A 15,528-nucleotide genomic window follows, 5' to 3' on the forward strand; every position below is an offset into this window, starting at 1 on the left:
TTGGCTGCATAGCTAGAGGTATAACAAGCAGGAAGAGGGAGATTGTGATCCCCTTATATAGAGCGCTGGTGAGACCACATTTGGAGTACTGTGTTCAGTTCTGGAGACCTCACCTACAAAAAGATATTGACAAAATTGAACGGGTCCAAAGACGGGCTACAAGAATGGTGGAAGGTCTTAAGTATAAAACGTATCAGGAAAGACTTAATGAACTCAATCTGTATAGTCTGGAAGACAGAAGGAAAAGGGGGGACATGATCGAAACATTTAAATATGTTAAAGGGTTAAATAGGGTTCAGGAGGGAAGTGTTTTTAATAGGAAAGTGAACACAAGAACAAGGGGACACAATCTGAAGTTAGTTGGGGGAAAGATCAAAGGCAACATGAGAAAATATTATTTTACTGAAAGAGTAGTAGATCCTTGGAACAAACTTCCATCAGACGTGGTTGGTAGATCCACAGTAACCGAATTTAAACATGCCTGGGATAAACATATATCCATTGTAAGATAAAATACAGGAAATAGTGTAAGGGCAGACTAGATGGACCATGAGGTCTTTTTCTGCCGTCAGTCTTCTATGTTTCTATGTTTCTATGTTAGTGATGGCGAACCTATGACACGGGTGCCACAGATGGCACATGGCGGTATATCTGCTGGCCCGCAAGCCTTTGCCAATCTCAGCTCCAAAATGCATGTATGTCCCAGTCAGCTGATTTTTCGCTCACACAGAGACACTGGGAGGGCATTTTTGTCTACCAGAAAGCCTCTAGGGGGCGGGGGTGATGGCATTTTCGCCCTCCCCCACCTCAAGGGAAGCCTTTGGAGCCTGGGGAGGCCAAAACACAAGCCTACTGGGCCCACCAGAAGTTGAGAAACAGGCCATTTCCAGCCTGCAGAGGACTTTGGGGGGGATGGGGGAAGCTGTTTTCACCCTCCCCAGGCATTGAATTATGGGTGTAGGCATTCTCACTTGTGCAATAGCATGTGCACATGTTGTTTTGGCACCCTAGAGAAAAAAAAGGTTCACCATCACTGGTCTAGGACAATGATGGCAAACTTTTTTTTTGCTCAGGTGCCGAAAGGGTGCACATGTGCATGTGCGTGCCCACATCCATAATGCAATGCCCTCCCCATCTTCACATGCACACAACACCCCCCCCCCAACTTCCAAGGTGATATTTTAGATATAAAAATCAGCAGGTACTGCTACACTGTACAATTATATATACTGTTGCTGAGTAATTGCACTTAATTTCCCCTGCTAATAATTTAAATTTCAGATTGAGTATATATCTTTCATTTTTCATCAAGTTTCATATAGCTAGAGCAGAAAGCAATTTGCAACATTTCTTGGATATCTAGGATATCTAATCCATCCAAGCTAAAACAAGATATTGTTTTAAACAGCAGTAGATGGATTATATCACAACAAAATATTTTACATGATTTTGAATATTTAAGATTAATTTAAGATTAGCTCATCTCAGAGATTTAACAACTCATTATTTACCCATTCTGCCTATAACCGTGGTTCCAAGATGCTGAAAAATGAAATAAATAGCACAAAAAAGAAACTAAATCAACATAATTAACGTTCTATTTGAAGGCTGCATTAAGAAGGCCAAAAAAACCCCAACCCCAACCCTGCTCCATATTTTTTAGATTAAAACTGACATTCTTCATAAACATATACCACAGGATATATGGAGATAGTGTTGATAATCATCTTCACCTATTATAACATTTCAATTTGCAGCTGCTGAGTTTTTCACTTGCTATTTTATTTCTGTCTCATTTGGTAGTTCTGTTCACACGCATACGTAGAAAACAAGTATGCACATATTTTCACCTCCGTTCAGAAATGGAAATCGTTTTCCTTTCTTTTTCTTCTTCTTTTTTTTGAACTTGAGACTTTTTTACTAATTGCATCCAAATAGAAAACTGCAACAGAATCAATTCTCCTTTTCAAAGTAGAATGATTTCAGCATCATATCTTTTAAAACGTTGGGGTTATGATTGTACATTTCTATGGGAAGTAATGTTTTCTAAAACCGTGGAATAAAATTTAAGATCATGTTCAGCTAGGAGCAGATAGGGAAAGAGAGAAAACACACAGGCACACAGATAGACAGTGGGAGGAGGAGGAAGTGGAAGAAGAGGAAGAATTAGAATGTAGAATACATAAATTCATTTTAAAAGTCATTATGTATCATTTTATAACTTCTCTCTTCTATAAATAAATTGTAACTTGGAAAAACATTCTGACAAACAATGCAGAAATATAATGAGCCTTTTCCCCTACGAGTTAAATAAATGTCAGCAAGAATCAAAATACAGCTTTCTCCAAAAGGAATCGGAATGTTTTTCCATCTGATATTTAGTCATCCATGAATATTTTTTTTTAAAAAATAATCCTTTTATTATTACTAATAATTCAATACGGGAAACTAGGCATATAATTATAGACTAACAGTTTTCATGAAATAATGCAGGAACAGTTCTTTGAAACCTTTGGCTAGCACACACAAAAATTAAAGGGAATTCCAAAATGCTTTTTCACCAGTATTCTTCATTCAGTTTGGTATATTTAAAGCATCTCCTGAAATGAATACTTGTCATATACAGTGATACCTCATCTTACAAACTTAATTGGTTCTGGGACGAGGTTCTTAAGGTGAAACATTTGTAAGACGAAACAATATTTCCCATAGGAAACAATGGAAAAGTGATTAATGCGTGCAAGCCCAAAATTCACCCCTTTTGCCAACCAAAGCGCCCATTTTTGCGCTGCTGGGATTCTCCTGAGGCTCCCCTCCATGGGAAACCCCACCTCCGGACTTCTGTGTTTTTGCGATGCTGCAGGGGAATCCCAGCAGGGGAATCTCAGCATTGCAAAAACGAGCGCTTTGCTGGCAACAGAAGTCCAGAGGTGGGGTTTCCCAGCGAAGGGAGCATCAATGAAATTGCAGCATCGCAAAAACACAGAAGTCCTCGAAACCCCACCTCCGGACTTCCATGTTTTTGTGATGCTGCAATTTCACTGAGGCTCCCCTCGCTGGGAAACCCCACGCCCAGACTTCCATTGCCAGCGAACCGCCCATTTTTGTGCTTCTGGGCTTCCCCTGCAGCATTGCAAAAACACAGAAGTCTTGAGGTGGTGTTTCCCATGGAGGGGAGCCTCAGGAGAATCCCAGCAAAAATGGGCGCTTCACTGGCAATAGAAGTCCGGAGGCGGGACATCCCAGTGGCGTCAGCTTGGGTTTGTAAGGTGAAAATAGTTTGTAAGAAGAGGCAAAAAAATCTTAAACCCCGAGTTTGTATCTCGAAAAGTTTGTATGACGAGGCGTTTGTATGACGAGGTATCACTGTATTCATTGTCTACAAAGTTTTCCTAAAATGTGTTTCTCAATCTATCTCCCTTGTTCCAAAGATTATAAAGGGCAAATTCAAAAATGTTTTTTAAAAGATAAACTAATTGGTTTTTAAAGATAAAGATTGGTTATCCATGCATTAATTAGTATAAATAATTAGCTGATTGTTGGTTAGTCTGTTTGATAATTGATATTAATTAATTAGATTGATTATTATATTAATTAATTAATTAATTAATTAATCAATCACTGATATTAATTAATTATTTTGGTGTATTATTGATACTTCTCAATTAATTTGATACTAATTATCACCCACTGTTTGTTCATTGACCTATATTTCATCATTGACAATGCCAAACAAAAAATTTAAAAACTCCACAATCACCTCCAAATTGAAGACACCTCTACCAATGACAAGAAGTGCTACAAAGGTAACAAAACCACCAAAGAAAATGGAGAATACAAAAAAATGCCGCATATGCTCAAAATATGCCCACAACACCTGCCTGGGAATAAGCAATAATGTAGACATCTTCCTGCAAACAACTTCCACATTTCTTCATTTCTGTCCATCTGTTCATCTACTGATACTGGATAATCTAATTACCATGCCTTACATACATTGACTCCATAGAAGCATGTCAACCACTACCTCAACCTTAAATTCAACTACCACTACCTCAACAATATGCACAATCGCAACAACCACTACCTCAACTACATATACAACCTCAATCATCTACCAACCATCCAAGCAATTTATTAATCAAAGATACCCTTGAATGTGAACAAAAATGTAATAATGCTATTCTATTTGGGCTCGATGTCACCGACGAACCTGATATCACAAAGTTTCCCAACTTCATTGCACCAAATATCCTCCCTGAATATGTCATTGAGATGGCCCCAGTTACAAATCTATCTGGTGGTGTCTACCCACATTTTTTTAGCATGCCAAGAAGTAGTTTGTGGTCTACTTCATCAAATGATTTACTGAAATCTAAGTATACTATGTCTGCAGAACTCCACTGAATCACTAATTTAGTTACTTTGTTGAAGAATGAAATAAGATTTATTTAGCATGATCTGTTTTTGACGAATCGATGTTAGCTTCTAGTTATAACATTGTTTGCTTCCAGATGCTCCCAATTTTGTTGCTAGGTTATCTGTTCCCAGATCTTTCTGGGTATTTATGATAGGCTGATTGCTCTGTGATTTCTTAGATCTGTTTTCCCCCCTCCTTTTTTGAAGATGGGAACAATATCAGCTCTTTTCCAGTTCTCAAGTAGTTCCCTGGTGCTCCAAGAACATTTATTTATTTATTTATTTATTTATTTATTTATTTATTTATTTATTTATTTATTTATTTATTATTTGTTTATTTATTTATTTATTTTTTATTTTTTATTTATTTGTTTGTTTATTTATTTATTTATTTATTTGATTTTTATGCCGCCCTTCTCCTTAGACTCAGGGTGGCTTACAACATAGAAACATAGAAACATAGAAGACTGTCAGCAGAAAAAGACTTCATGGTCCATCTAGTCTGCCCTTATACTATTTCCTGTATTTTATCTTACAATGGATATATGTTTATCCCATGCATGTTTAAATTCAGTTACTGTGGATTTACCAAACACGTCTGATGGAAGTTTGTTCCAAGAATCTACTACTCTTTCAGTGAAATAATATTTTCTCACGTTGCTTTTGATCTTTCCCCCAACTAATTTCAGATTGTGTCCCCTTGTTCTTGTGTTCATTTTCCTATTAAAAACACTTCCCTCTTGAACCTTATTTAACCTTTTAACATATTTAAATGTTTAGATCATGTCCCCCCTTTTCCTTCTGTCCTCCAGACTATACAGACTGAGTTCATTAAGTCTTTCCGGATACGTTTTATGCTTAAGACCTTCCACCATTCTTGTAGCCCGTCTTTGGACCCGTTCAGTTTTGTCAATATCTTTTTGTAGGTGAGGTCTCCAGAACTGAACACAGTATTCCAAATGTGGTCTCACCAGCACTCTATATAAGGGGATCACAATCTCCCTCTTCCTGCTTGTTATACCTCTAGCTATGCAGCCAAGCATCCTACTTGCTTTTCCTACTGCCCGACCACACTGCTCACCCATTTTGAGACTGTCAGAAATCACTACCCCTAAATCCTTCTCTTCTGAAGTTTTTACTAACACAGAACTGCCAATGCAATACTCAGTTTGAGGATTCCTTTTCCCCAAGTGCATTATTTCACATTTGGAAACATTAAACTGCAGTTTCCATTGCTTTCACCATTTATCTAGCAAAGCTAAATCATTTACCATATTACAGACCCCTCCAGGAATATCAACCCTATTGCACACTTTAGAGTCATCGGCAAATAGGCAAACCTTCCCTACCAAACCTTCCCCTATGTCACTCACAAACATATTAAAAAGAATAGGACCCAGAACAGACCCTTGTGGCACACCGCTTGTAACCTGTCTCTGCTCAGAATACTCGCCATTAACAATAACTCTCTGATGTCTATGCTTCAGCCAGCTTGAAATCCACTGAACTATCCAGGGATTAAGTCCAATCTTCACTAATTTATCTATCAGCTCTTTATGTGGAACTGTATCAAAGGCTTTGCTGAAGTCCAGATAGGCAATATCCACGGCACCAACTTGATCCAACACCTTTGTGACATAGTCAAAGAAATCAATGAGATTAGTCTGACATGATTTGCCTTCAGTAAATCCATGCTGTTAGCAATAGCAGTATTTTAACAGAGCCAGCCTATTGGCCCCACAATCTGGGTGCTCATTTTACCCACCTCAGAAGGGTGGAAGGCTGAGTCAACCTTGAAAGATAAATTTCAATGATTCGGAAATCACGTCTGCCGGTTCTTTCAGAGCTCTGTGATATAGTCTTTCAAGAGTCGGTGATTTGAATCTGTCTAGAATTGACAGGTGTTCTCTTGCCTTATTTTTGCACATTTTAATTTGTGTTCCTAACCTGTCATATATGATTCTGGTTTTGGTAAATTGAGTAGCATTTTCTATTTGCATGAGGACAGATGCAAAGTATGAATTAAGCAATTCTACTCTCTCTACTACTACTTGTTACTTCTTTGCCATGTTCTCTCATTAGTACACACCTACTGTTTCTTTGACTTTTTTCTTGTTTTTTATGAGTTGAAAGAAACTTTTAAAATTGTTTTTTACATTTGTTGCAAGTCTTATTCAAAGCCTTAGATTTTCTAATTTCAACTTTGCAGGTTTGGGTTATTAGTTGGTATTGTGCCTAGTTTTGTGTCTTCTTTTTCATTTTTTGTAACTATCCTTTTTTCCCCTCTCAGTTGTCTGAGATTTCTTTGTGAAACCATGCTGTTATTTTCTTAGGTTTCTTGTTTGTTTGTTTGTTTGTTTGTTTGTTTGTTTGTTTGTTTGTTTGTTTGTTTGCTTCTTTTTCTTTTTGGTAGTATTAAACTGGACTAGGCTTTTATAATCATATTTTTCAGAGTTTCCCAAGCTTCTTAAGTTGATTTCCCCTTTGAGATTTTGATCCTTGGCATCCTTCACAAGCTCCCTCTAAGTTTGGTAAACCAGATCTTTTGAAATCTAAGATACTGGTTTGATTATGTTCTGTTACTTATGTCTGTTTGATATTGAATTCTAATATGAGATGGTCACTCTTCCCTAAACTTCCTGCAACTTCAATCTCTCTATCACTTTTTCTCTGTTAGTAAAAATAAGACCCAGTATAGCTTATTTTTAAATAAGATATACTTATAATCTCAGCAACAAATGTGTGATCAAACATATTCCTGATCAACCTAGTTCATATTAGAATTCAATATTCAAAAATATCATCCATTAAATTAGCAAAAAGTTAATCTATTAAAAGATACTTCTACTTCTTGTTTATGGAATACAGAATTGTCTGTGTTTTTTTAAAAAAAAAACTAAGACTATGTTGTCTGCAGTGAGAATGGGTTATTTTAAAAGTGAATGCAAAGAAAAAAGAAGAAATACAATGAAAAAAATATAAGGATATTAAATGCCTACGGTCTGGATACAAAAGTGTTATGAAATAGGTATGTTGGGTTGACTAGTTTATAGAAAGAATTAATAGCAAAGATATCCCACAACAAATCTAAATAGCAAAAATGAAAGGAATGAGAGAGAAAGAGAGAAAGATGCATGGAGGTATTCCATTCCTCAGGAGAGGCAGGAGAATATATTCTTCCTCCCGGAAGAGGTCATGACAGCTGTCGGCCTTGATAGCTTCAAGGCAGGATTCATGGATGCCAAGTGTATCGGTGGTTGTTGAAACGGATGTCCATGTGCCGACTTTATGTTGGTTGAGGCAGGCAGGATTCCCTTAAGTACCATTTGTTGGGGGTCAGGGCAAAGGGAGGGTCTTGCCTTCTCTTTCTGCTCAAGATCCCCATCGACAATTGGTGGGCCATTGTGTGACACAGAATGCTGGACTCGATGGGCTTTGACCTGATTCAGCATGGCTCTTCTTATGTTCTTATGTTCTAATTTATTTGGCTTCAGGACAAGACAGTGCAGACAATCAGAGTTTAATATTTGGATGGTGGCTCCTTCCTGCTAAGTTTCAAAGCGGTATTTCTATCCAGCAGACCTTAACAAAGGTAGTAGCAAAAATCAATAAGTCTATCCATAGTTCAGCTAGAAACCCACTTGTGTCTCAGACTTACTGCAGCTCCCGTTACAATATAAAGGCAATGTTTGGTATAGTTACCTGATATTAATTTATTCAAAAGAATTGTAAGAAAAACTTTTAAACGGGTAGAATTTATGCCTCTTTATAGTTCACTTTGTTTTTGTGGAAACAACATAAAATCAAAGGATCATAATATGAACCATCAAATCCAATTTCCTGTTCTAAATTTGAATAAAACTAATAGGAGATTGTTACCGCCTCTTTGATTAATTGTTCTACCTTTCTGCTTCTCTTAACGTTAGGAAGTTTCCTGTAAATAAAATAAATTATTCACTGTCTTGCATTCTAGGATGTATTCTTCTTTTTGACGCCCCATCAGAAATTTTATTTATTCATCATATTTATATGCCTGCCCATCACATAATCAAATGATTCTTGGCATCATATAGAAAATAAAATGTTAGAATGATAAAAGATTCAAAATTGAAAAGAGATTGGATGAAGACCAGCTGTTAATTACACTGGAGCCATCTCAATATTTTGCCAGTTCCTTATGGTCTTTAAATCTGATATAAATTTAAGTGACTTCCAGAAAGTTAAGAAGAACTAGTCTCATTTTAAGGAAAAGAATGGTCTATATACTCTATAAAATGGAAAGAAAAGGTCCAGTGCCTAGGACCTTCCTAATGATGCTCTTTAGCTAATGGGATTGAAAATGTCTGCTTTGCTGGATCTGACAGGGTGAGAAGATGTAATCAGGTAGAAGCAGGGGTGGGTTCCTTCACCACCGGTTCTATTGCAACCTTTTGTGCGTGCGTCCCCTCATGCAATTTTGCTTCTGTACATGCTCAGTGGCTGGAATTGGCCCCAAAACACAGCTGTGGGGTTGATCAACTGTGCTTTGGGTGAAAGAGGAGAAGCCATCCAAACAGGAAAAAGTTAGCCAAAAAGAAAAGAAAAGGCAGTGTCCATTGACAACATCAAATCCATGACATCACCAGCTGGTTGCTACTGGTTTGGGAGATCTGGGTTGAACCAGGTGGAACGCACCTCTGGGTAGAGGCGGTCCTTAAAATAATCACTCATGCCATGCAGGGCTTTCAAAGTTGAAACTGGCACCATGAATTGGTTCCAGAGGCAGATTTGTAAGCAGTCTAACTCACAGAGTAGATGCACATGGTAACACATGTTCTTCTAGAAACACACAAACAATTGCTCACATTGCTGCCTTCTGTGTCAGCTGAAGCCACATGAGTAATAAGACTTCACTGATAATTAGAGAAAAGTAGAGAAGTCCTAAAATTTAGTTAATTCTGGTATTTAAGAAGAATAGAAAACTGCTTATTTTAAAATATTTCAGCTTTAATTCATGCATTGCCTTTTCTTATTTGATATTCTCCTGCCTCTCCTGAGGAATGGAATACCTCCATGCATCTTTCTTTGTCTCTTTCTCTCTCATTCCTTTCATTTTTTGCTATTTAGATTTGTTGTGGAATATATTTGCTATTGTGTGGCTAGCTGATGAGGCCAGAACAAGGCCGAAATGGTGCCATCCTAGTCTCCCTTAATTTTAAAAATTCAGCAAAAAAACCCAAACATGTGATACATATACGTGTGTGTGTGTGTGTGTGTGTGTGTGTGTGTGTGTGTGTGTATTAGAATATATATAGTGGTGACACAGAGACATATTGCCCCCAACAATCTGGGTCATCATTTTACTGACACCCAAAGGATGAATCCATCTTGAATCAGTGACAATCAAGCTGCTGGCAGTTGACAGAATTAGCATTCTAAACAATGCACCACTACGGCTCATGTAAATATTGTAAATACTACAATTACAATTGTTTTGTCTTTTAGAGTTTTGTAAAAAAAAACACATAGTGGCAACATATCCTGAAATTGTATTGAAATTTAATTAACTAAGTATTTTTGTGAGATAATAGGCAGAAAAGATAAATGTTATATGTTTGCTTTGAATTTTGTTTTTTTAAAACATAAATATGTGAGTTAGAAAAGAAATAAAATATTTAAATTATTATCTACTAGCTATGTCCTTGAAAAATTCTAAAACACATTTTAGAATTATTATCATTTTCATCTGTTGAGTTTATTTATAAGGAGCTAGGACAAAAATAATTCTAAGGTGATTTTATAGATAGTTATGATACTGCCATTATTTCAAGTAAATTTACACTGCCTTAATGTTTCAGCAAACAGATGTTTTTTTAACAGAAAACTATAAACTAATTAAATATTGCTCATAAGAGGGTGAAAGAAACAAGATGAAAACAGCCTGAATGACCTTTTATGAAATAAAGTGCATTCAGCACTAATAGAGCTACGGTGAGGTCATGAGGGAAATAGTTCCTTCCATCTTCACCATATGGATGTACTAAAAGCTTTATAAATAATTTAGCAAACTGATGGACATGTTTTTAAACACTATTAAACCCCCTGTTAAAGAAGTGGCACATTGGCAGGAAGTGTGGGAGTGAAAATGGAAAACACATGGCTTCTATCTTGTGGTTATTGTAGAAATCAGAAGGGATGGTGTAAATGCAAGTCTAAATTATGGCAGGTTTGCCAAACTTCAATTTAGGTTTCCATCCAAGAAACACTTAAAGCAAAGCCATACACTAGGGCCACGCAATTCAATTCAATTCAAAAGCAAAAATGGCCTTCAGTATGAGAAGACATGAAAATAGACTCCTTAAACCATTGATATCTTTTTCTGTGCATTTATGTTATCCTGTTCAGGTTCTAGGTAATCACAGCAGAAAAAATATTTGGCTTAAGGAGCTCAAGAGATGTATAGTGGTACCTCTACTTAAGAACACCTCTACTTAAGGAATTTTCTAGATAAGAATCGGGTTTTCAAGATTTTTTTGCCTCTTCTTAAGAACCAGTTTCTACTTAAGAACCCGAGCCCGGAAAAATTTCCCAGGAAATTTGAGAACAGCACAAAGGCCCAGCCAGTTTCCTCCCGTTCACCCTGGGTTTCTCTCTGTGGTGCAGTATATGGGAGGCAGCCTTGCACCGGGTGTATGGGAGCAGTGTTCCCTCTAATTTTTTTGGGGGGGTGGGCGGAAAAGTATAGTGTCTGAGCGGCTGGGCGGCACAGAAATAATAAATAAATAAATAAATAAATAAATAAATAAATAAATAAATAATAAACAAACAAACAAACAAACAAACAAACAAACAAATAAATAAAAAACCCATCCTGTTTTGCCTCAGAGAATTTCAAAATAAAATACTGTACTGTGTGTCTATAACAGTGAACTCATAATAGGGCAACTCTATCAATATCAAAATGCCACTTAAGTAGTTGAGCTAGTTTCAAACTAGATTTTGATTTTCTTTCTCTCTTCCTTACTCAGTACTTTTACGCAGTACTTAGTTATGAATGCAATGCTTACCAAGAATAATTCAAGCACAATCAATGTGACACAATGTGACACAACAAGGGGACACAATCTGAAGTTAGTTGGGGGAAAGATCAAAAGCAACATAAGAAAATATTATTTTACTGAAAGAGTAGTAGATCCTTGGAACAAACTTCCAGCAGACATGGTTGGTAAATCCACAGTAACTGAATTTAAACATGCCTGGGATAAACATATATCCATCCTAAGATAAAACACAGGAAATAGTATAAGGGCAGACTAGATGGATCATGAGGTCTTTTTCTGCCCTCAGTCTTCTTTGTTTCTATGTGATAGATAAAGATAAGTCCATGAAATCTATACTTCCTCATCTTGAGAAATTTCTTAAACTTCAGCTAATTATTTTTTTAGAAGGAAGGAAGGAAGGAAGAAAGAAAGAAAGAAAGAAAGAAAGGGCTTGCCCATTCATATAAATAATAGTGAGATTTTCTTTTCCTAATCATCAACAGAATATCTATGAATAATTTGTAAACTGAGAGAGATGGCTGATTGGCTCTGAGACAAACAGAATTATTCTTCCTCATAAATGTTGAATACATGGAGAAATGCAGCTGTGTTGCTTTATTTTCCATCTTGAGACTCGATTAGTACACTGAGGTAAAACATTGTATCAGATAATTCCTTCGCATCCTATATTTGAGAAGAAGAAGAAATTGTTCCCACAATAATAGGAGTTTCCAAATTATACCTTAACTGTTACCATTTTTTAATTGCAGTAGTGGCATTAATTTACATTTCTATTAAAAAGTCATATTTTTGTTTAAATAGAAGTGAATGAAATAAAGCAGAGTCTTATCATTAGATCCTGCTTTGTTTAAGAACAATTTGTTTATTCCTGATAAATATTCTAATTTTGATTATTCTTACAATAAATCCTTAGATTAGATAAGGGTCATCACTTAATGAAGTAGTGACTTTGCCTTTATAAAAAATATTTATTACAGTATTATACTCTTCAGATTTGAATCTATCACTATCATTCAAAAGGGAAAAAATAACATTGTAGAAAAGATAGAAGAAAACACGTTTTCTTCAAACAAAAGTTTGTGTATTCATACAAGAAAGTCTGGAAAACTCTTTATCAGTTACTATGAGTTTTAAAAGTTATAATGAATTTTTAAAAAGGAAATCAACTTTGAAAAAAACTTTCACTTTAGGGCCAAACTGAATTTTAAAAATACATGTAAGCAAAAGGAAATATTTCTGAAGACAAATAATACTTTTCAGAAGTGCAAATAAATTCTGTGAGTTTCTATTATTTCACAGGTATCATAAACATTAGAAATATGGAAAGTGAATGCATCAGAATTAAATTACAGATATTGTATGGATTGACTGTAACATTCAATTATGGAAGCAGTTTAAAAATCCAGACTAAGAAATTTAGAAAATGCAAGGGATTTTAGGGGTAGAGGTAGGGGTAAAAGAAGATTTATTGGCAATCCAAGCCATATGTGCCAACATGCAAAGATAACCTATTAATTTCTCTTCTCTTTTGTTATTTAAATTTTAACAGAATATATCTATTAAAATATACACAGTACATTCTTCAACAGTGTTAAATCCTCAGAAAGGAACTAAGACGACATACGCCAATAGTACAACCAACAATTTATTGAGCTCCACAGAACAGACAACTATTATTACATTAACAACAACAGAAGAGGCCACGCCTGGCAGCTATATATATATATGGCTGCCAGGCATGGTCAACCAATTAACAGCTTGCATTTTTTTCCCCAGAAACCCAGGACATAACAAACAGCAATTAAAGTACTCGGCTAGTAAAGTAAAAGTTCACACATATGTGCTAGTTTTTCCCGATTCTAGGGGGCGGTGCTCATCTCCATGTCAAAGCTGAAGAGCCAGTGCTGTCCGAAGATGTCTCTGTAGTCATATGGCTGGCATGACTAAATGCCAAAGGCACATGGAACAACCTTCCCACCAAAGGTGGTCCCTATTTTTCTACTTGCATTTTTACGTGGCTTTGAACTGTGGAAGCTGGGACAAGTAATGGGAGCAAACCCTGTTATGCGGCACTAGGGAATCGAACCACCAAATTGCCCAACTTTAAATCAACAAGCTTAGCATCTTAGCCACTGAGCCACTGTGTCCCTCGTTTGCTGGTACAGCCCTTTAAAATCAGGCAACATATCCAGATCTGAAATATATGTAATGCCACCAAGTGAAATTCTACTGCTATTACAAGTCACTAACATTTCTGTGTTTGTTTTCAGATCAGTATCTTCATGACTCACTTGTCTAACTATGGGAATGACCGACTAGGATTATACACATTTGTCAATCTGGCCAGTTTTGTTCAAAGCTGGACTAACCTGAAGCTGAAGACACTACGTCCAATTCAGTTGGCTCACAAATATTTTGAACTTTTTCCAGAACAGAAGGACCCACTCTGGCAGGTATCATCTATTTTTTTTGAGGGGGGAAGTTATACATTTTTATTTTTTTCCACACCTTGCAGAAATTCAAATTCACATACCTCAAATTGAAATACAATACAATATAATATCAGATGTCAAATTCTTAATCTTAATGAATAATCTAATTATTCATCCAATTTATCATTCATCTTGTATTACTTCCTTTTCAAATCCTATCGTCCTGATTTCAGATATTCTCCTTCACCCTGATTTGAATTCAAAGTGCCTTTAGCTGTCTCAATTTCTCGTGGCTATTTGCTGTTTATCTACCAAAACTGTGCCATCGTGCTACAATCCATTTCTTATATTCTTAAATTCATTCTTACTTTTTAAAGACCCTCATCTTATCGTAATTGCCCTTAACAAAAGAAATTTTCAAATTTACTTCTCTTTATATCCTAGGGAGGAAAGAAAAGATAACCATTCATATCAAATCTTAATCTAATTATAACAATATCAATATGCATAGCAGGAAGGGTTGTGTTTTAAAAAATTTAAAAAGTATTTTCCATTTGTTTCATTCCTTTTGTTTATTTCATTATACCAGTATATAATTTCTACTTTAACAAGTCATAATAATTATATATCATATTATTGTATTATTTTTCCAAAAAAAAGTATCGAAAATCCCAACTAAAAAAAATAGCAGTCAAGGGTATATGATAGCTGCGCTTCCTCCAAACAAGCTCAAGGTAACATCTATTTGATTGAGCAGTATGATCCCAATATTTATTTGCAATATCGTTGCAGTGAAGACTGTTTGGCAAAAAAAAAAAAAAAAACAGAAAAGGAAAAATTAACAACAAAAGCATTTTAATCTGTTTTGCATAGCTTGATAGATTCATTTCCTTTCCTTTCCAAAATCAGCATGTTTTTCTAACAGCACATTGTTTGGCAAAGAAGGAACTGGAGGTTACATTATCTTCATTAACACCTACCTGGAGTCAGGCTGTAAAGTATCAACTCTCAGCTTGGTTGATATTAATGAGAGAAAAAGAAGTCAGGATGAGAAAGAAAATAGGTCGTTGGCTTAACTGAACACTTTTTCTCAGTTGATTGCGGAGTAATCCAGGAATGGGGTTACTACAGTCTGATCTGCCTAGTCCTGAATCTATGTTTTTGGACCACTTCTCCATGCCTCTCTGCACATGTTTTTGACAAAGTGATGACTGAAAAGCAGACTTGCACATAATATCAGAGACAAAGTATTCTGTAGAGCAGAGTGTTCTGCTCTACAGAACGAGTGTTCTGTAGAGCAGAGCTAAACTATTTTACAACCAACTGAGAAAAGGCATTTAGGTAAGATAATGCCCCTTCTCCAGTATGGTTGTGAAATAGTTCAGGAATGGGATGTACCAAAATCTGTATCCCAAAGCGGGCAGTCATTGGGACTGGAGCCCCCAAGATTTAAGTGGATCTGTTGTAAAACCCTCCTCCCAAAGGAAGCCTCCACCAAGGCGAAGACATCCAAGTTGTAATGTCTAATGAAAGGGGATGGGGTGACTGCCCTAGAGATATTCTCAAAAAAGGACTATGTGGCCCATGCAGTGGTGGTAACTGCACTTCTCATGGATTGCACATCTGGGAGCTGGGAG

The 15,528-nt window shown here is 36.2% G+C and overlaps 1 protein-coding gene across 1 annotated transcript in view; it reads left to right on the forward strand.

The window, feature by feature from the left end:
• The window catches only part of LOC139169905 (bifunctional heparan sulfate N-deacetylase/N-sulfotransferase 4), a 178,893-nt gene that overhangs the window by 140,092 nt on the left and 23,273 nt on the right, over positions 1-15,528 (forward strand). Inside the window, exon 7 of the mRNA XM_070756573.1 lies at positions 13,730-13,912. Coding sequence (XP_070612674.1) covers positions 13,730-13,912 — 183 coding nt within the window. The remainder of the gene's footprint in view (positions 1-13,729; positions 13,913-15,528) is intronic.

Source organism: Erythrolamprus reginae, chromosome 7, assembly GCF_031021105.1.
Source record: "Erythrolamprus reginae isolate rEryReg1 chromosome 7, rEryReg1.hap1, whole genome shotgun sequence".
Lineage (NCBI taxonomy): Eukaryota > Metazoa > Chordata > Lepidosauria > Squamata > Dipsadidae > Erythrolamprus > Erythrolamprus reginae.